A 21,633-nucleotide genomic window follows, 5' to 3' on the forward strand; every position below is an offset into this window, starting at 1 on the left:
ACTTGTTTGTATTGAAGCTCATTCTCCATTTGACTGCCCATGCTTCCAGTTTAACTAAAGGGGGGTACACACAGAGAGATCCGTGCTTAAAATCTAAGCAATCTTGCTAGATTGCTTAGATTTTAAGCACGGATCTGCCGTGTGTATGCCCTCCAGCGATAGCGATGCGCGGCCCCGCGCATCGCTATCGCCGATGCTAGATTGAGCTGCATGCAGGCTCAATCTAGCGGATCGCTCACTTCACCGTTGTGTGAAGTGAGCGGCCCCCCGTCGGCTTTCCCCCTCGCTCAGCACATCACGCTGTGCTGAGCGGGGTGAGAGATGTGTGCTGAGCGGTCTGTGTTAAGATCGCTCAGCACACATCTCTCCCGTGAGTACCCCCCTTAAGTTGTTCTGGAGACACTCAGCATCCCCCACCGAATTTATAACCTTACACAATTTGGTATCATCTGCATAAATTGACACAATGCTCTCTAGATCTACTGCAAGATCGTTAATGAAAATGTTAAACAATAGCGGTCCAAGTACAGACCCTTGTGACACACCACTTAGTACTTCAGTCCAATTTGAAAAAATAAGATTTTACTTACCGATAAATCTATTTCTCGTAGTCCGTAGTGGATGCTGGGACTCCGTAAGGACCATGGGGAATAGCGGCTCCGCAGGAGACAGGGCACAAAATAAAAGCTTGAGATATCAGGTGGTGTGCACTGGCTCCTCCCCCTATGACCCTCCTCCAAGCCAGTTAGGATACTGTGCCCGGACGAGCGTACATAATAAGGAAGGATATTGAATCCCGGGTAAGACTCATACCAGCCACACCAATCACACCGTACAACTCGTGATCTGAACCCAGTTAACAGTATGATAAATTTAAAGGAGCCTCTGAAAGGATGGCTCAACAATAATAACCCGAATTTTTTGTAACAATAACTATATACAAGTATTGCAGACAATCCGCACTAGGGATGGGCGCCCAGCATCCACTACGGACTACGAGAAATAGATTTATCGGTAAGTAAAATCTTATTTTCTCTAACGTCCTAAGTGGATGCTGGGACTCCGTAAGGACCATGGGGATTATACCAAAGCTCCCAAACGGGCGGGAGAGTGCGGATGACTCTGCAGCACCGAATGAGAGAACTCCAGGTCCTCCTCAGCCAGGGTATCAAATTTGTAGAATTTAGCAAACGTGTTTGCCCCTGACCAAGTAGCTGCTCGGCAAAGTTGTAAAGCCGAGACCCCTCGGGCAGCCGCCCAAGATGAGCCCACTTTCCTTGTGGAATGGGCTTTTACTGATTTTGGCTGTGGCAATCCTGCCACGGAATGTGCAAGCTGAATTGTACTACAAATCCAACGAGCAATCGTCTGCTTTGAAGCAGGAGCACCCAGCTTGTTGGGTGCATACAGGATAAACAGCGAGTCAGTTTTCCTGACTCCAGCCGTCCTGGAAACATATATTTTCAAGGCCCTGACAACGTCCAGCAACTTAGAGTCCTCTAAGTCCCTAGTAGCCGCAGGTACCACAATAGGTTGGTTCATGTGAAATGCAGAAACCACCTTAGGTAGAAATTGAGGACGAGTCCTCAATTCCGCCCTGTCAGAATGAAAATTTAGGTAAGGGCTTTTACATGATAAAGCCGCCAATTCTGACACACGCCTAGCTGAAGCCAAGGCCAACAGCATCGACACCTTCCACGTGAGATATTTTAAATCTACCGTAGACAATGGTTCAAACCAGTGTGATTTTAGAAATCTCAACACAACATTGAGATCCCAAGGTGCCACTGGAGGCACAAAAGGAGGCTGTATGTGCAGCACCCCTTTCACAAATGTCTGAACTTCAGGTACTGAAGCCAGTTCTTTCTGGAAGAATATCGACAGGGCCGAAATTTGAACCTTAATGGACCCTAATTTTAGGCCCATAGACAGTCCTGTTTGCAGGAAATGCAAGAAACGACCCAGTTGAAATTCCTGTGTAGGGGCCTTCTTGGCCTCACACCACGCAACATATTTACGCCAAATGCGGTGATAATGTTTTGCGGTTACTTCCTTTCTGGCTTTTACCAGAGTAGGGATGACTTCTTCTGGAATGCCCTTGTCCTTCAGGATCCGGCGTTCAACCGCCATGCCGTCAAACGCAGCCGCGGTAAGTCTTGGAACAGACAAGGCCCCTGCAGTAGCAGGTCCTGTCTTAGAGGTAGAGGCCACGGTTCGTCCGTGAGCATCTCTTGAAGTTCCGGGTACCAAGACCTTCTTGGCCAATCCGGAACCACGAGTATAGTTCTTACTCCTCTCCTTCTTATGATTCTCAATACTTTCGGTATGAGGGGCAGAGGAGGGAATACATACACTGACTGGTACACCCACGGCGTTACCAGAGCGTCCACTGCTATTGCCTGAGGGTCCCTTGACCTGGCGCAATATCTGTCCAGTTTTTTGTTTAGACGTGACGCCATCATGTCCACCTTTGGTCTTTCCCAACGGTTTACAATTTGGTGGAAGACTTCTGGGTGAAGTCCCCACTCTCCCGGGTGAAGGTCGTGTCTGCTGAGGAAGTCTGCTTCCCAGTTGTCCACTCCCGGAATGAACACTGCTGACAGTGCTATCACATGATTTTCCGCCCAGCGAAGAATCCTTGCAGTTTCTGCCATTGCCCTCCTGCTTCTCGTGCCGCCCTGTCTGTTTATGTGGGCGACTGACGTGATGTTGTCCGACTGGATCAACACCGCCTGACCCTGAAGCAGAGGTTTTGCTTGAATTAAGGCATTGTAAATGGCCCTTAGTTCTAGAATGTTTATATGAAGAGATGTTTCCATGCTTGACCACAAGCCCTGGAAATTCCTTCCCTGTGTGACTGCTCCCCAGCCTCTCAGGCTGGCATCCGTGGTTACCAGGATCCAATCCTGAATGCCAAATCTGCGGCCCTCTAGTAGATGAGCCCTCTGAAGCCACCACAGGAGAGACACCCTTGTCCTTGGCGACAGGGTTATCCGTTGATGCATCTGAAGATGCGATCCGGACCATTTTCCCAGTAGATCCCACTGAAAAGTTCTTGCATGGAATCTTCCGAATGGAATCGCTTCGTAAGAAGCCACCATTTTTCCCAGGACCCTTGTGCACTGATGCACTGAGACCTGTCCTGGTTTTAGGAGGTTCCTGACTAGCTCGGATAACTCCCTGGCCTTCTCCTCCGGGAGAAACACCTTCTTCTGGACTGTGTCCAGAATCATTCCTAAGAACAGTAGACGTGTCGTTGGAATCAGCTGCGATTTTGGAATATTTAGAATCCATCCGTGCTGACTTAGCACTACCTGAGATAGTGCCACTCCGACTTCTAACTGTTCCTTGGTTCTTGCCCTTATCAGGAGATCGTCCAAGTAAGGGATAATTAAGATGCCTTTTCTTCGTAGAAGAATCATCATTTCGGCCATTACCTTGGTAAAGACCCGAGGCGCCGTGGACAATCCAAACGGCAGCGTCTGAAACTGATAATGACAGTTTTGTACTACAAACCAGAGGTACCCTTGGTGAGAAGGATATATTGGGACGTGGAGATAAGCATCCTTGATGTCCAGCGACACCATATAGTCCCCCTCTTCCAGGTTCGCTATCACCGCTCTGAGTGACTCCATCTTGAATTTGAACCTTTTTATGTAAGTGTTCAAAGATTTTAGATTTAATATTGGTCTCACCGAGCCGTCCGGCTTCGGTACCACAAATAGTGTGGAATAATACCCCTTCCCCTGTTGTAAGAGGGGTACCTTGATTATCACCTGCTGGGAGTACAGCTTGTGAATGGCTTCCAGAACTGCCTCCCTGTCGGAGGGAGACTTTGGTAAAGCAGACTTCAGGAACCGATGAGGAGGAAACGCCTCGAATTCCAGTTTGTACCCCTGTGATACTACCTGTAGAATCCAGGGATCCACTTGCGAGTGAGCCCACTGCGCGTTGAAATACTTGAGACGGGCCCCCACCGTGTCTGAGTCTGCTTGTAAAGCCCCAGCGTCATGCTGAAGACTTGGCAGAAGCAGGGGAGGGCTTCTGCTCCTGGGAAGCGGCTGCATGGTGCTGCCTTTTTCCTCTTCCTCTGCCCTTGGGCAGAAAAGAGTGACCTTTTGCTCGCTTGTACTTATGGGAACGAAAGGACTGAGTTTGAAAAGACTGTGTCTTTTTCTGTTGATGTGAAGTAACCTGGGGTAAAAAGGTGGATTTTCCAGCCGTTGCCGTGGCCACCAGGTCTGTTAGACCAGCCCCAAATAACTCCTCCCCCTTATACGGCAATACTTCCATGTGCCGTTTGGAATCTGCGTCCCCTGACCACTGTCTGGTCCATAATGCTCTTCTGGCAGAGATGGACATTGCGCTTACTCTTGATGCCAGGGTACAAATATCCCTCTGCGCATCACGCATATATAGCAATGCATCCTTTAAATGTTCTATAGTTAACAGAATATTGTCCCTATCCAGGGTATCAATATTCTCAGTCAGGGAATCCGCCCATGCGACTCCAGCACTGCACATCCAGGCTGATGCGATTGCTGGTCGCAGTATAACACCAGTATGTGTGTATATACTTTTCAGGATATTTTTCAGCCTCCTATCAGCTGGTTCTTTGAGGGTGGCCGTATCAGGGGACGGTAACGCTACTTGTTTAGATAAACGTGTGAGCGCCTTATCTACCCTAGGGGGTGTTTCCCACCGTGCCCTAACCTCTGGCGGGAAAGGGTATAGTGCTAATAACTTATTAGAAATTAGCTGTTTTTTATCGGGAGAAACCCACGCTTTATCACACACCTCATTTATTTCCTCAGACTCAGGAAAAACTATTGGCAGTTTTTTCACACCCCACATAATACCCGCCTTTGAGGTATTTGTAGTGTCAGAAAGGTTCAATGCCTCTTTCATTGCCGTGATCATGTAACGTGTGGCCCTACTGGACATTACGTTTGTCTCGTCACCGTCGACACTAGATTCAGTATCTGTATCTGGATCCGTGTCGACCCACTGAGGTAGCGGCCGTTTTAGGGCCCCTGAGGGTGTCTGAGACGCCTGAACAGGCACTAATTGATTTGCCGGCTTTCTCATGTCGTCAACAGTTTTTTGTAAATTGCTGACATTATCACTTAATTGCTTAAACACAATCATCCAGTCAGGTGTCGACTCCCTAGGGGGTGACATCACTAACACAGGCAACTGCTCCGCCTCCACCTCATTTTCCTCCTCATACATGTCGACACACGCGTACCGACACACAGCACACACACCGGGAATGCTCTGATAGAGGACAGGACCCCACTTAGCCCTTTGGAGAGACAGAGGGAGAGTCTGCCAGCACACACCCAGCGCTATATATATACAGGGATAACCTTATATAAGTGTTAATCCCTTATAGCTGCTGTTAATCTAGTTATTTGCTGCCAAAATGCCCCCCCTTTTCTTTTTTACCCTGAATCAGATGCAGTACTGCAGGGGAGAATCAGGGAGCCGTCCTTCCAGCGGAGCTGTGAGGGAATAATGGCGCCAGTGTGCTGAGGAGATAGGCCCCGCCCCTTCACGACGTCCTTAACTCCCGCTTTTTTGTGTAAAATGGCAGGGGAAAAAATACATCCATATAGCCCTGGAGCTATATGTGATGTATTCCTTTTGCCAGCTAAGGTATATGTGTGTTATATTGCGTCTCAGGGCGCTCCCCCCCAGCGCCCTGCACCTTCAGTGACCGGAGTGTGAAGTGTGCTGAGAGCAATGGCGCACAGCTGCGGTGCTGTGCGCTACCTTAGTCTTGAAGACAGGATGTCTTCTGCCGCCGCTTTCACCGGACCTTCGTCTCTTCTGGCTCTGTAAGGGGGACGGCGGCGCGGCTCCGGTGACCCATCCAGGCTGAACCTGTGATCGTCCCTCTGGAGCTAACGTCCAGTAGCCTAAGAAGCCCAATCCACTCTGCACTCAGGTGAGTTCGCTTCTTCTCCCCTTAGTCCCACGATGCAGTGAGCCTGTTGCCAGCAGGACTCACTGAAAATAAAAAAAAAACCTAACTAAACTTTTATTCTAAGCAGCTCTGGAGAGCTACCTAGTTTGCACCCTTCTCGGCCGGGCACAAAAATCTAACTGGCTTGGAGGAGGGTCATAGGGGGAGGAGCCAGTGCACACCACCTGATATCTCAAGCTTTTATTTTGTGCCCTGTCTCCTGCGGAGCCGCTATTCCCCATGGTCCTTACGGAGTCCCAGCATCCACTTAGGACGTTAGAGAAAGTTCCATTTACCACAACGCGCTGCTCCCTATTATCTAACCAATTTCTGACCCAAGTGCATATTGTGCTCCCTAGCCCTAGTTCTTGTAGCTTATAGATAAGTCTCATGTGTGGTACAGTGTCGAAAGCTTTAGCAAATTCTAAAAAGATTACATCCACCTTCTTACCCTGATCAAGGTTCAAGTGCATGTCCTACCCGTTTACACTCCATTCAAGATGGGATATGGTACAGTACAGTGGAATAATTTTGCAGTTACTGGTACTTTTTAGGCTGACAGTACCAAGTGCTGCCCCCAAACAAGTGCTGCCCCTAGGCACGTGCCTCTTGTGCCTAATGAGAAATTTGCCACTGATGTCAGCTGCACCACAGGTTAACAGCACTTGTGCATAGACAGGTAGGAAAAACAGGCAACAGTATGGGTGTAACCATAGTGGGCTCAAGGAGTGCCATTGCTTAATTTTACTAACTCTTATTTGTACTTATATTACATGTATACACACATATATATATATATATATATATATATATATATAAAAACGCTGATTAAGTTTGTCTAAGCTGTATTTTACTTTTATTCATTAATACTTGTATTTACTTATATACATATAGGCATTGTTTTAAAGTTGGTTAATAGTCTGTTTTCACTTGCATTTCACAATATTCAGAGTGATACTTATATTCCTATATCCATTTGTTTATAACCATTTACTTACACCTTTTAACTGTTTCATGATAAATAATTCTAATTGGAATAAGTCTTCTGACTGGCTTACTTAACCCTTTGTATCCAAAGAACCTTTTCAGTTTGACTGGAAACAACTGCGCAAGGTGAAACACCATGTGCTTCCGGGCATGGGCCTTACCTGCAATTTGGGTCCACTGGCTGCTAACTGGGATTGGTCCTTCCACCAGCTCACAGAGGGCGGTGGGGAGCCTGACGCATCGCACTCCAGGACCACTGGTTCCCGTAACTTCGCAGACACATTGCTGCTGCCAGTAATTCTGACCACAGGGAGCTCTGTCACAGAAGAAGATGGATCTCTAGTGATTAGTTCTAGACACAATGTCTGCTTATGTCAATAAAATACAGGCAAGAGGAACAAATCCCATCTTCACGGCGACAGTGCCACCAAATTAGAAGCCTGCTGGCCTGACATTACCTTGCAAGGCCTGACAAATACAAGACAATATTTACTGCAGCTGTAATAAATGGAGGCAATCATACTGCATTAGTAACACAAGTAAGAGCAGGTAGGACTTTCAGGAGTGATGTCACACAACAACGGCCAGACAGAAAATAGTTTTTTGGTGCCTCAGTCTGAGTTACATTAAAATTAACTGCAATATTACACTATGGGCCTGATTGTGAGTTATATACAATGCGAACGCAATTACGGATGCCCGTTGCCAATGTATTGCAAACGGAATGCTATATGATCGCCCCACTATCTGTTCCGTAAGAGCAGCCACCATTGCTATCATAGCTGCCCGTCTAAATTTGGAATCTAGTTTGCATACACATACAATATTGATAAATTCTGGCTACACTCCCACAAAACGTTTCTCTTGCGTGCGTTTGCTGCAATTGTATTACGGTGAGTTATGGGTTACCCTGTCTATGACTACACCCAGTGTTCCCGCATAGTGACAGCACTGGCGCTTACCCTGCACTAACACATCCACGGCTGCCTCTGCCATTCCAGCATCGCCTTCAGCTCTACATGTGTATCTCCCAGCATGTCCGGACTGTGTCAGACGGATGGCTAAGGTTCTCCCTCCATCTAATATCTCCAAACCATCCTGATCATCCACAGGGCGACCGTTTCTCAGCCACCTGCAGAGGACACAATGACAATCCCAGAGAAAATGATTAGTAAATAAATGGCATTACATTATAATCTTAATGTTAGCATAAAGAATATGTTGCTGTTTAGGGACCTAATTCAGACCTGATCGCAGCAGCTAATTTGTTAGCTAATGGACAAAACCATGTGCACTGCAGGGGGGGCAGATATAACATGTGCAGAGAGAGTTAGAATTGGGCGGGTTATATTGTTTCTGTGCTGGGTAAATACTGGCTGCTTTATTTTTACACTGCAATTTAGATTTCAGTTTGAACACACCCCACCCAAATCTAACTCTTTCTGCACATGTTACATCTGCCCCCCCCCCCTCCTGCAGTGCACATGGTTTTGCCCACTAGTTAACAAATTTGCTGCTGCGATCAGATCTGAACTAGGCCCTAAGCTTGTAGTACACAGGGGGCCATTCCGAGTTGATCGCTCGCTAGCAGTTTTTAGAAGCCGTGCAAACGCTATGCCGCTGCCCACTGGGAGTGTATGTTAGCTTAGCAGAAGTGCGAACGAAAGGATCGCACAGCGGCTACAAAATAATTTTGTGCAGTTTCAGAGTAGCTTCAGACCTACTCAGCGCTTGCGATCACTTCAGACTGTTCAGTTCCTGTTTTGACGCCACGGACACGCCCTGCGTTCGCCCAGCCACGCCTGCGTTCTTCCTGACACGCCTGCGTTTTTTTGAACACTTCCTGAAAACGGTCAGTTGCCACCCAGAAACGCCCACTTCATGTCAATCACTCTGCGGCCAGCAGTGCGACTGAAAAGCTTCGCTAGACCCTGTGTGACACTACATCGGCCGTTGTGAAAGTTCGTCGCGCGTAAGCATTGCGCGGCATATGCATGCGCAGAAGTGCCTTTTTTTCCATCATCGCTGCGCAGCGAACATTTTCTGCTAGCGAACAACTCAGAATGACCCCCACTGTTATTTTAGCAAGAGAAATTGTCATAAAACAATAAAAGTAACACACACACACAGAAAGTGGGATTACTAGCAAATTAAATGTCTATGATATATTTTATAGTATATATTCTAAATTCTACTACACCCTACAGAATCATGCTAATAGCTGTCTAGAAATGGCAATGCGGAAGCTATAGATAGATAAAGATACATATATATTAAATGGGATGTAGTTATGTGACCGGCGGTCACAATACCTCCCCCTAGATCCCAAAGCCTGACAACCCCGACAGTCAGCATGCAGACTAAAAGGGACTACTCCCACTTGTGGGTGTCCCGCAGCGTGGCGAGCGACGCACTGAGCGCGCAAGGGGCTTTGTTGCGCTCCCCCCCCCCCCCCCCCCCGCCGGAATTCTGTGGCCTGAATCTCGGCCGTCGGGATGCTAAACGATGGGATCCCGTCAGCTGGTAAAACATACCCAACCCTAATAAATATATCTTTAGATGCTGAAGCAATATAGAGATAGATAGATTCCTGGATCTAGGGGGGAGGGAACAGTGCATTAGCGGGTCCCATAGCTAATTCTGGGTAGGGGCCTGGCTAGGACATTTTGGCATTTGTAGCCTGCCTCTCTTCTCTCATTAGTGCAGATCATATGCAGGGCCGTCTTTTCGTATGGGCTCAATGGGCACTTGCCCAAGGGTCCCAGTAGTATAAGGGCCATATGCTGATAGCTGAGGGTCCGCTCTTTCCAGGGGTACCAGATTTTTGAAAATCGGCCCTGGGGAACCAGAGATATCCAACTTCAAAGCAGTGGTCCCCATCCGAGCCTGTTAATTGACCTCCCCCCCCCAGATATCTCGGGTTCTGTCTGACTTAGAGTAGTTCTGAGGGTATACTCCAAAAGCTGGGACTCTCCCATTCCACTGGACACTGGCAGCTTGTTTCCACTATGCCCATAACCAGAGATATCAGCCTTCCAGCAGCTGGTCCCTGCTCCAGCTCCACACGCCTGTTATGCAGTTTTATAATTTCGTTGGTGGATTGCTCTGACTTCTGATCTCTGATCCCCAAGTCCCGAGTACTTCCTGAAAGGTGGGACTCTACTTTTATATCCCATTGAAAGCTAAGAAATCTATTTCCAGGAATTTGAGATATCTGCAATCAAGCAAACTGCCCTCTCACCAGAAAATTATGAATATTAAACCCACTCCACTATCTACCCCTCCCCTGCGTATCAAACACCCCCTACCGCTCTGGAGTCAAGTACTGGGGCCCTTTCATTCAGTGCAATGCCCCCTTCTACAGTTTAGTGTTCTCCCTCTCACCGCATCTCCCACCATCTGTGAAGTAAAGGAGTAATTAGCAGAAATTACTGCTCCAGGTCCTACATGCTAAGTGGAAGATAGAACACCCACTACCGCCCGCGGGTCATCAAAGCTGCCGCTGATAGCACCCCCAACCCTACTGCTGGAGGATGGGTAGGGCCACAGTGCATTGCTGTGCCCAGGGGCCTACACTGCTGTTAAGATGGCCCTGATCATATGCTTCTTCTGAGCATGTGCAGTCCAAAGCAGGCTCACAAGAGGACACTTTGCTCCTGTTGGAGCCTCGGGGAGAGAGTGGGGCCATAAGAAGTGGGGATGATTCAACTTCGGACTCTGTAAGTGCAGCAACTCTTGGACCCATAGGAGGATCACAGAACAACCCTAATGTTGCGTTTTCCGTTCCACAATTACATCATAGGGCTCATTTACTAACTACATTTAGATAAAAAAAAAAAAAAACAGTTGTATTAAAAGTAAAACATAGCAACCATCCACATATTCCATATAACACAGCTAGGCCAAAAGTCACATTCATCTTAAATGCAAGTATATACTGTGGGACTGAAACAAGTAGATTTATTAAAGACTAAGGAGCTAATTCAAGGTTAATCGCAAAAGCAAAATCTTCCTCTAATGGGCAAAACCATGTGCAGTGCAGGTGGGGCAGATGTAACATGTGCAGAGAGAGTTAGATTTGGGTTGGATGTGTTCAGACTGAAATCTAGATTGCAGTGTAAAATAAAGCAGCCAGTATTTACCCTGCACAGAAACAAAATAACCCACCCAAATCTGACTCTCTGCACAATGTTACATGTTACATCTGCCCCTTCCCCCAGCAGTGCACATGGTTTTTTTGCTTTTGCAATCAACCTTGAATTAGGCCCTAAGTGTAATACATAACCAAGGTACAGGAGTACATCGCACTATTCAAGGATTGAATAGCAGAACACTAGACCTCATTCAGAGATGGAGGCAGATCTTCCTTCCACAGCAAGATCTGCATCCATCTACTCACATGCTGGCAGCCGCCCAGCATGGGGCAAGGCCTGCAGAATCAGAATCAGAATCACGTGTGTGTTCAAAATCAGAATCCAAAATCCAAGCATGTATGTGGCGCCACCTCACGAAGCATCCGCAATTTAATTGTGGATGCATCGATTTAAGGTTGACCGCTGCCTGCGCTGGCAGGTGGTCTGGCGCCATTTTATTCAGAGCTGCTGCGTTAGCAGCCCCGAAAACACTCCTGCCATGCCCCTGTTTTGTCCGCCACGCCCTGCAACGCCAAAATGTCAAATCCCCATCCCCCCCGAACGCCCGCCGCTATCAATCATGATGCGGCTGCAAGGTGTAGGGTCGCACAAGCGCATTGCGGCTGCTGCACGTGCGCAGACCCTCTGAATGCAGCCGGCCCGACTATTCACCATGTGGGTGAGATCTTCTTCGCTTGCCCATAATATTAAGGGTCAATGTCCTGGAAAGGAGACCAGAATTCACTCTTAGGGGGGAATTCAAATGTTTGAAAAGTCAGTTGAGTGTCTTTTCAACCATTTGAATTCCCCCCTTAAAGTCAGTCTTTGAAATACAATACATTTTAAAGAAAGGAGAGAACAAATGCTCTTGTAAATTAAAAATAAAGTGTCCTGTTATAGGACACCCTGTATATCTTGCATAGCACAGATAAAAGCTACTTACTGATTGGATGCTGTGGCTTAGTGCAAAGGTTACACCTACATGCATTGTTAGTAAAGGAGTATAAAAGAACCGGACATTAGGTTTTAGTACTTCATACATCAAATCACACGGCACTGCCACCTGCACTTACCACACTCTGGGAGTTGGGCGACCAGTAACATGACAAGAAAGATCTAATGGGGCATTTACTGTCACAGTGACATGATCAGAAACTCCACTAATCTGCACGTTGGGAGGAACTGGAGAGAAAAGAAACATATTAATTCTACAAGAATAGAAATAATTGAAACAACTGTATTGGGCCCGACACACTGCCCGATCCGCCGCCGAGCTGCCCGTCGGCGGATACGGCCGACCCGGCAGCAGGGAGGCAGTGACGGGGGGAGCCGTCACCTGGCTCCATAGCAGTGCAGGCAACTATGGACGAGATCGTCCATATTGGCCTGCATGCACAAGCGACGGGGCACCAGAGACAAACGAGCGCGGTGCCGCGCATCGTTCATCGCTGGTGCCTCCACACTGACAGATATGAATGGTATCTCGTTCATTAATGAACGAAAAAAAGTTCATATCTTTTACTCATATCGCCCAGTGTGTAGGGCCTATATGGATCAGGGGTACCCAAACTCAGTCCTCAAAGCACCCTTTACTTGAGCAGGTGGCTTAATTAGTACCTACCGGACGTCAATTTGATTTAACCATTTGTGCTCTAGCATGGATATTCTTAAAGCCTGGTCTGTTAGAATGGCTTGAGGACCAAGGGGGTAATTCAGATCTGATCGCAGCAGCAAATGTGTTAGCTAATGCGCAAAACCATGTGCACTGCATGTGGGGCAGATGTAACATGTGCAGAGAGATTTAGATATGGGTGGGTTATATTGTTTCTGTGCAGGCTAAATACTGGCTGCTTTATTTTTACACTGCAATTTAGATTTCGGTTTGAACACACCCCACCCAAATCTAACTCTCTCTGCACATGTTACATCTGCCCCACCTGCACATGGATTTGATCATGAGCTAACAAATTTGCTGCTGCGATCAGATCTGAATTAGGCCCTATGTTTGTGAACCTCTGCTATAGATACAATCTATTGTCTCGCCTTACATGACACAGATGAAGTCATTATTAGAGAGATAGTTCCCTGTCTTACCGAGAACTTCCACAGAGTATTGTAAGGTAGATTCCCCTGCCAGGCTGATGGCAACACAGGCGAAAGTCCCCTGAGAGCTCTCGGTCACTGCAGCAAGACTTAGAGTCCGCCCGCCATCCTTGATCTGCAGCCCATCTCTCTCAGTCACCATAAGTCCATCTTTAAGCCAGGAAAGCACGGGGGGCGGGTGACCAGTGGCAGAGCACTCTAAGTCCAAAGGGCGGCCCAGCACAGACTTAATGCTCACTGGCTTCACCCCTCCACCATCAATATGCGGGGCAACTGGAGAGAGAAGAATGACAGTGTAACATGCACATTTTTTTTTTTTTTTAATGTCACTGACTTGGGGACCCGTCACAAAAAAACAATTAAACTTTATGCAAATTAAAATAGAGTCATTTGTAGGATAGGTACACATGGGCAGACAGGTCACATTGCCCCGTATTCATTGCAAGATGTTAATGAGTTGTATTTAATAAGCTTTCATTAAAAGGTTGTGAAACCTACCATAAACCTCTAGCAGATACGATTTTTCAACAGTGCCAGCGTGGTTATTGGCTCTGCAAGTATATGTGCCAGCGTCAGATAGTTGTACTCGGCTCAGTTGCAAGCTCCTCCCACTTTCCTTGTAGGTGGCTGTAGGGCTGGATACGATTGGACGCTTGTCCTTAAACCATGTGATGCTGGGAGAGGGGGATCCCTTTGCTTCACACTTCAACTCCACAGACCCATGCAGTAGAGAAGCCATTGTTGTTGTCTCATTGGAGGACCAGACAGTGGGTGGAGCTGTGGAAAACAATACAAATCTATACATGGGAGTGTACATATTAATATGTATCAGTGCTAGCAAGCAGTTCTGTATACTCAGTTGTCCTTTGCATGCTGTCATAATTCTACAGTAGTCTAACCCACCTCCCTAGACAATGACTTGGATCATTGCATAAAATGCTCTGTTATAATAATATAAACTATAGCACCGTTTTGTTTTATAGTCTTTGATCTCCACGTATATAACTCAGTATACAGACCTTAAGAGACAACATAATTATGGACCCGCGATTCCTAACATTATATCCGCATCCTGCCTACTTCACAAGGAAGTGGACGGGATGTGGGAGATCCACCCACTCTTTTGGGAGAAGAATTGTGAGTCTCGCGCAAATTCCAGGAGACTAAAGCTGGGTACACACTGGCCGGTATATCGTGGGACCATCTGTGAGTGTGTATTGTGTATATATCGTGCTGTGTGTATCGTGCTGTGTGTATGGGCGGTCTGCAGAGGCCGTCGATGATTGACATCACAACTGGGTAGGCTGCAGAGGCCGCCGGTGACTAACATTATCCCATGTAAAAATATGTGCATATTTATACAGACAGGCCAATATTTCTCTATGCAGTCATTTTTCGAATTCAAGGTTTTCCTTACAATTTTTACTTAATTAACCTGGAATAATTTATTTGCTTGATATCAACTTATTAACTAATTAAGGTCAAGTTAAGACAGTCATAAACCCCATAGGAGAATCCAAACTAGTGATGTGTTTCCTGTCTGAAAGGTTGTGTGGGTAGTTACATGTATATACAGTACAGTACAGTATGTTATGATTTGGGGACTTTAGTGCTGTCCCTGCAATGCCAGTTGTGATCAGTAGGTGGCGGATTATTCCAGAAATGTATTGACCTGTTCTCTCTTCTCTTGCATATTAACAATCATGTCTATAAATCAGCAGTTTTACATTATTATTACCTTTTTAATACCTTGCAATTCACAAAGCAATTTCTTGGATGTCAGTCTGGAGGTGGCTAAAGACCATACATTATTCCATGCACTCTGTTGGAAACTTACTGAGAATCTTTAGGTTGAAGTCTTTGACTTGTTGGCCGGCGTGATTAAAGGCCAGGCACTGGTATCTGCCCTGATGTGACAGCTTTGTGCTGGTCACTTTCAGGACTTGTCCTCCTGTTAGGAGCTGAGTGTGAGCGTCCCCTGGAAACACTGGTCTGAAGCAAAGAGAACAGACTGTGAATTACATGCAACATGTGAATGACACGTCCTTGGACAATTTACACTGTGACATATATGGCGTGGCGCAGTCTGATAATAAAATCCACTCTTTTTCACCTTTCCCTGGCTATCGGCACAAAGACTCTGGGACTGATGTATTAAGCCTGGAGAAGGGATAAAGAAATGATAAAGCAGTGATAAGTGGAAGGTGATAACGCACCAGCCAATCAGCTCCAATATGTAAATTGATAGTCAGGAGCTGATTGGCTGGTGTGTTATCACCTTCCACCACTGCTTTATCACTACTTTATCACTTCTCCATTCTTAATACATCTGCCCCAATAGGTAATATTTCCCTTTCTGTATGTGCTGCATATACATTTAGTGTACTATGGACAATAAACATTACATATACAGCGAATGACATATACTGGGGGGGGGGGGGGGGTGTCAATGTGCAGTAACTCATAGCAACAATCAGATATTTAATTCAGTAGTTTATACTAGATAAAGTAAAGCTAAGTGTTAATTTTTAGACCCACTGGGAGTATATTTGCAAAAGCCGCTGCTTTCCCACTGGCTGGAGCTGAAATTTTAAAGCAGCACTCACATTCTATGTAAAGTCCGTCATGTTTTACATTGACTTTGAGTGCCGCTTTAATTTTTCAGCTGCAACCTGACGGGAAGTGTTTTGTAAATATAGCTGTGGGGCTTCAGCTGCAGCAGTCTGCATATTGCCTTATGTTAATGTGATACCCTGAAACTGCAGCCCAAATCAACTGTGGCACTACAGGTGCCAGCATGACTTTAATAAAAGTAAAATGTTTGCTGGAGTTGCATAGCACTGTGCCAGCAGCCTACGGCTTGCAGCACAGAAGGAGTTAACAGCACAGCACATAGCTATACAGATTAGTCTGCAAAATGCAAAGGGCATGACTCACTCATTTGCAGACTCAGAGCGGGAAACTGAGAGCGGGAAACACAGAGCGGGAATTCCCAGATAGAATGTGTACCTGGGAATGCAGGGTTATAAAAAGGTTGTCCTGCAGCAGCCTAGGAGAGGACAGTCAGTGAGGAGAGTGAGCAGACAGTGAGGTGAATTTAGCCAGAAAGATGTAGCCCCAGTGAGGGCTCCCCACATGTTTAGGTGGGGAGTGATGCCAGCCACAGCAAAGCACTTGATGACAGAGGGAGACATCGCAGTGTAAGAGCAGCAGTATGCAGAATCCAGTGAAAGGGTGATGCCAGGAGAAAAGTGTGCTAATGGTGTGAGTCTCAAGAGGTATCTGGGTGAAGTGGTCGGAAGCCACGCGGCGTGAGTAAGCGCCCCCATGGAAAAGTATCTCGAGAGGTATCTGGGTGAAGTGGTCGGAAAACCACGCGGCGTGAGTAAGCGCCCCCAAGGGAAAGAATCCTCGCTAAGTAAGAGAGAGAAAGAGACGGTCACCTGATGTGTAGCACTACTGGTCACAGAATGCCCTGGTACGTAATGCTGTTTGCCATGTATATGCCGCTGCGACTAAGCGATGCGCTGGAGGAGGTGCCCTGATGTGTGATCCACTGTAACTTATGCTTTGTGCTGGAGGAGTGTTCACAAGTTATCCCTGCAATCTCCCTGTTTGATGTTTAAATAAACTTTATGCTGTTTATCTGAGATGGCCTGGCGCCCAATTCTTTATGCGCTGCACCGACACCTGTAGTCCACACCCGCAATGTACTTGTAGTTAAAGACCTGATTCTTCAGGGGACCCTCTGGTAACTGTGCCTGAACCCATGACCAGCCGGGGCAAGGTAAGGGTGATGTACTATACACAGTGACTGCAGATCTTGCATACCTAATACTAGTAGGCTATCACAATTGGCGTCCGCGAACAGGATACGAGCAACCATGGTTACCAACGTGGGGCTCTAAGGGCAATATTTGTGGAGGTGGAACTCATGTAACAGGACATCGGGACTATGCAGTGCACCCGGTCGGAGCAACACCCTTGGGGGCACTGTGTTTGGCCATTTCTGAGTGTCCGAAAGAGCCAAGGATCGCAAGGAGAATGTAGTCCCCTATATCTATTTTCCTAAAGTTGGAGAAACTTGTTTAATGGGAGGGGCCCACGAGAGCCACCTGTCTCTTTTGACCCAGACGTGGGGGGAGGCGAGGGCAGGTTCTCTGTGTTTGGCGCAATTGCCACAAGATGTCTGGAACATTTTACTATCACATGTGACTCTGGACTGTAACTCGTTTGAAAACCGCAACAGAATATGTGATTTGTATGTAATGTGATGTTTGACATGCCATGTTTTCCTGAATATGTGATTGTTGTTTTTTTTGTCACATGTACTGTCATTATATGTTATGTTGAAAACTGCTGTTGCGTGAGGACACGCAAGATTTCAGCAGGGGTGCATGTGATACCCTGAAACTGCAGCCCAAATCAACTGTGGCACTACAGGTGCAAGCATGACTTTAATAAAAGTAAAATGTTTGCTGGAGTTGCATAGCACTGTGCCAGCAGCCTACGGCTTGCAGCACAGAAGGAGTTAACAGCACAGCTCATAGCTATACAGATTAGTCTGCAAAATGCAAAGGGCATGACTCACTCATTTGCAGACTCAGAGCGGGAAACTGAGAGCGGGAAACACAGAGCGGGAAATCCCAGATAGAATGTGTACCTGGGAATGCAGGGTTATAAAAAGGTTGTCCCAGCAGCCTAGGAGAGGACAGTCAGTGAGGAGAGTGAGCAGACAGTGAGGTGAATTTAGCCAGAAAGATGTAGCCCCAGTGAGGGCTCCCCACATGTTTGTTTAGGTGGGGAGTGATGCCAGCCACAGCAAAGCACTTGATGACAGAGGGAGACATCGCAGTGTAAGAGCAGCAGTATGCAGAATCCAGTGAAAGGGTGATGCCAGGAGAAAAGTGTGCTAATGGTGTGAGTCTCAAGAGGTATCTGGGTGAAGTGGTCGGAAGCCACGCGGCGTGAGTAAGCGCCCCCATGGAAAAGTATCTCGAGAGGTATCTGGGTGAAGTGGTCGGAAAGCCACGCGGCGTGAGTAAGCGCCCCCAAGGAAAAGAATCCTCGCTAAGTAAGAGAGAGAGAGACGGTCACCTGATGTGTAGCACTACTGGTCACAGAATGCCCTGGTACGTAATGCTGTTTGCCATGTATATGCCGCTGCGACTAAGCGATGCGCTGGAGGAGGTGCCCTGATGTGTGATCCACTGTAACTTATGCTTTGTGCTGGAGGAGTGTTCACAAGTTATCCCTGCAATCTCCCTGTTTGATGTTTAAATAAACTTTATGCTGTTTATCGGAGATGGCCTGGCGCCCAATTCTTTATGCGCTGCACCGACACCTGTAGTCCACACCCGCAATGTACTTGTAGTTAAAGACCTGATTCTTCAGGGGACCCTCTGGTAACTGTGCCTGAACCCATGACCAGCCGGGGCAAGGTAAGGGTGATGTACTATACACAGTGACTGCAGATCTTGCATACCTAATACTAGTAGGCTATCACATTAATGCAAGTATTCGCCTGACTATGCCGAGTATCCGTCCAGCTTCATGCAGATAGCTGCGCTGACCACTGTTTTGCTGATTCAGTAATTTGCTGCCCACCATTACGGATTCAGGGCGGGATGTATTATCAAAGGGGACACCTGTACGGGCCCCAAGGATCAGAGGGGCCCCAAGTATATGCCACTTAGTGTTCGGCAGATATGTGAGCCGTCTTGTCCAAATAGAACAGTGCGCTGTAGGCGGTGTGGGCGCAGGCTCTGAGTGACAGAAGCCTCTCACACATAGTGACTGTCAGTGTATGTCTGCTCTTCCGGGTCCAGCTCTATTGCAGACAGTTACGGGACATGGCAGCAGCTCCACTGGCAAGTATTCCCCGTGCCCTGTGCTCGCCTCTTCTGGTGGGGTGTGAGTTCCGCATGGTTCCTGCTGTGCGGTATCAGGTCTGGATACTGGGGAGTGCAGCGCAGGTGAGTCTCACCCCCATGTAAGAGTGGATTGGTGAGGGGATACAGGACATTGGAATAGGGTGAGGGAGCTGGGAATGCAGCATGGAATTATTAGGGAGAGACAGACTGTGGTGTGTGGGGGGGAGGAAGGAGAGATATACATATTTATATATATGTGTATACTGTAGATAAATATATATTTTTATTACCAGTTTATTATACAGTGCAGCAAATTCCGATGCGCTTTAATATATCATATATATATATATATATATATATATATATATATATATATTCTAAAGGGGGCCCCAGAGATATCACTGTACTGGGCCCCAAGATTTCTGTTGCTGGCGCTGATCCCGACTGCCGGCAAATGGAACAGATCCCATCATTGCTACTGGGACTTACACCCAACCCAGGCTGGGTGTAATAGATGCATCTGAAATAGTTAGCCCATCTCCATCCACACGGACACAGGCCCATAATACTTCCATGACAGAAAATGGATCAGTTCCATGCAATCACATGGTTGCTACCCTATCCGTTTGATAGATAGACAGTGTCTAGTTAGACAGTCAATATTTAGACACCATATATTAGACAGACATTAGGTCGACAGGGTCAAAAGGTCGACATGTCAAAAGGTCGACATGTCAAAAGGCCGACAGGGTCAAAAGGTCGACATGGAAATGGTCAACATGAAAAAGATAGACAAATGTTTTTTTTTTTTAATGTAACATGTTTTTGGACTATTTCATACTTTCTCTATCCATGTCGGCATAGAGTTGGTTATAAACCTTGTGGCGAGCGCCGCGAGCCACCGTTCCCGAAGCGTGGCGAGCGAAGCGAGCCCAGCGAGGGTATGCTTTTCTACAATTGGGGGTCCCAGATGACAAAACTATCCACACAAACCACAAAAATGCAAAAAACATGGTGTCTACCTTTTTCATGTCGACCTTTTGACCCTGTCGACCTTTTGACCCTGTCGACCTAATGTCTGTCTAACATATGGTGTCTATCTATTGACTGTCTAACTAGACACTGTCTATCTTTCATACCGGAACCGTTGCTACGTGGAAACGCCTATTTCACAGAAATGGGTGGGGGGAGGGCCTGTTGCGGCATCCCCTTTTTGGCGGCTGATGAGTCCTGTGCCCATTATGATTAATATAGAATAAAAAAACCTTTGAAAACTTACAAAAGTGACATGTAATAAAGTCCAGATGTCCTGTCGCTGCTGTGAGTAATTTAGGACATAAACAATGCTAAACTGGGCAATATTTTAAGGGAAAAATTTAAACATTTAACATTTAAAGGAGCCCATACATCAGACTGGTTCGGTCTGATAAGCCGTGGCGTCCCAATGGCGCGAATACCGACAGGGGCAAGGTACAGTAAGTATACTTACCTTTCCTCAATACCCCCCTAACCCTCCCTTCCCGCAGCCTAAACCTAACCTTCCCCCGCAACATCCTAACCCTAACCCTCCCCAGCGGTGCCTAACCATAACCCTCCCCCCCTGCAGCCTAAACCTTACCACCCCCCCCGGGATTCCAGCATCGGTATTTTGACTGCCAGGATCCCAATTGCCCAGGATCCTGACCGGATCCCCATCAGCCAGGTACTGGACCAATTCCCTATTCTGCCAATGCCTGTCCTGGGGAATCTGCAAAATCCAACATACTGGAAATCCTCAGAATTGGTGAGTCGGGAATTTTTAACATGCTGCAATTTGAGAATCCCCCGGCAAATCATAAGTGTGAGGTGCTAACGTTGCAGCAGGTTAAAGGGTAGACATGGCATTTTCCAATGTTCCACCACAAGCATTTCCAGGTGGACTTGCAACACCACAAAAGTAGGCGCAGAATGATTTTCCGGGGGGGGGGGGCAGTTCTCAGATCCGGAATGTGGGGGTACACCTATGTACTGTACGTATAAAGTGCACTATGTTTTGCAAACCACCTTTAATGTTAGGGAACGTTCATATCAGCATTTTGACAGAATTTGCTCAGACTGCGCTCATCACCAAGCACCTACAGAGACTACGGAACCATTGATCCTGGTGTCTGCATGCCTCTGCTGGGCACACTGGTGGCAGCATAAGCCGCAATGGTGGTAGTACCGTGTCTTAACTGCAAAGCGAAATGGAATTTGCTGGAGCTATATAGATAAATCTGAGACTACAGCTCAGCGTTAATGCCTGTGTAAGTAATTCTGGTGTATTCTTTTAAATTAAATATTATTAATACAATTTATCTTGCTATCACGGCGCTCCCTGTGGCTGTATGAGAGACACCCTCCTTCCCCTTCTGTGCTATTACCACTACTGATATGTGTCTGCCAGAACAGCCTCCGCAGCTGCTCTGTTATGACTGCAAGTTGCTGTTTCTAGGGAGGGTCATCTCCCAGTGTCCCCCAAGCATTACACACACACTCACTCACACACACACAGAGACCTCTGCAGCAGCTGCCTGACCTCACAGGTGTG

At 47.0% G+C, this 21,633-nt stretch overlaps 1 protein-coding gene across 1 annotated transcript in view; it reads right to left on the minus strand.

Annotated features, from left to right (window-relative positions):
• HMCN2 (hemicentin 2) overlaps positions 1-21,633 on the minus strand; it is a 491,624-nt gene that overhangs the window by 198,489 nt on the left and 271,502 nt on the right. The window contains exons 30-35 of the mRNA XM_063936681.1: positions 15,029-15,183; positions 13,690-13,968; positions 13,183-13,464; positions 12,162-12,270; positions 7,918-8,087; positions 7,117-7,271 (exon numbers count right to left, since the gene is read on the minus strand). Of these exons, the coding sequence (XP_063792751.1) occupies positions 7,117-7,271; positions 7,918-8,087; positions 12,162-12,270; positions 13,183-13,464; positions 13,690-13,968; positions 15,029-15,183 (1,150 nt within the window). The remainder of the gene's footprint in view (positions 1-7,116; positions 7,272-7,917; positions 8,088-12,161; positions 12,271-13,182; positions 13,465-13,689; positions 13,969-15,028; positions 15,184-21,633) is intronic.

Source organism: Pseudophryne corroboree, chromosome 8 (assembly GCF_028390025.1).
Source record: "Pseudophryne corroboree isolate aPseCor3 chromosome 8, aPseCor3.hap2, whole genome shotgun sequence".
Taxonomy (NCBI): domain Eukaryota; kingdom Metazoa; phylum Chordata; class Amphibia; order Anura; family Myobatrachidae; genus Pseudophryne; species Pseudophryne corroboree.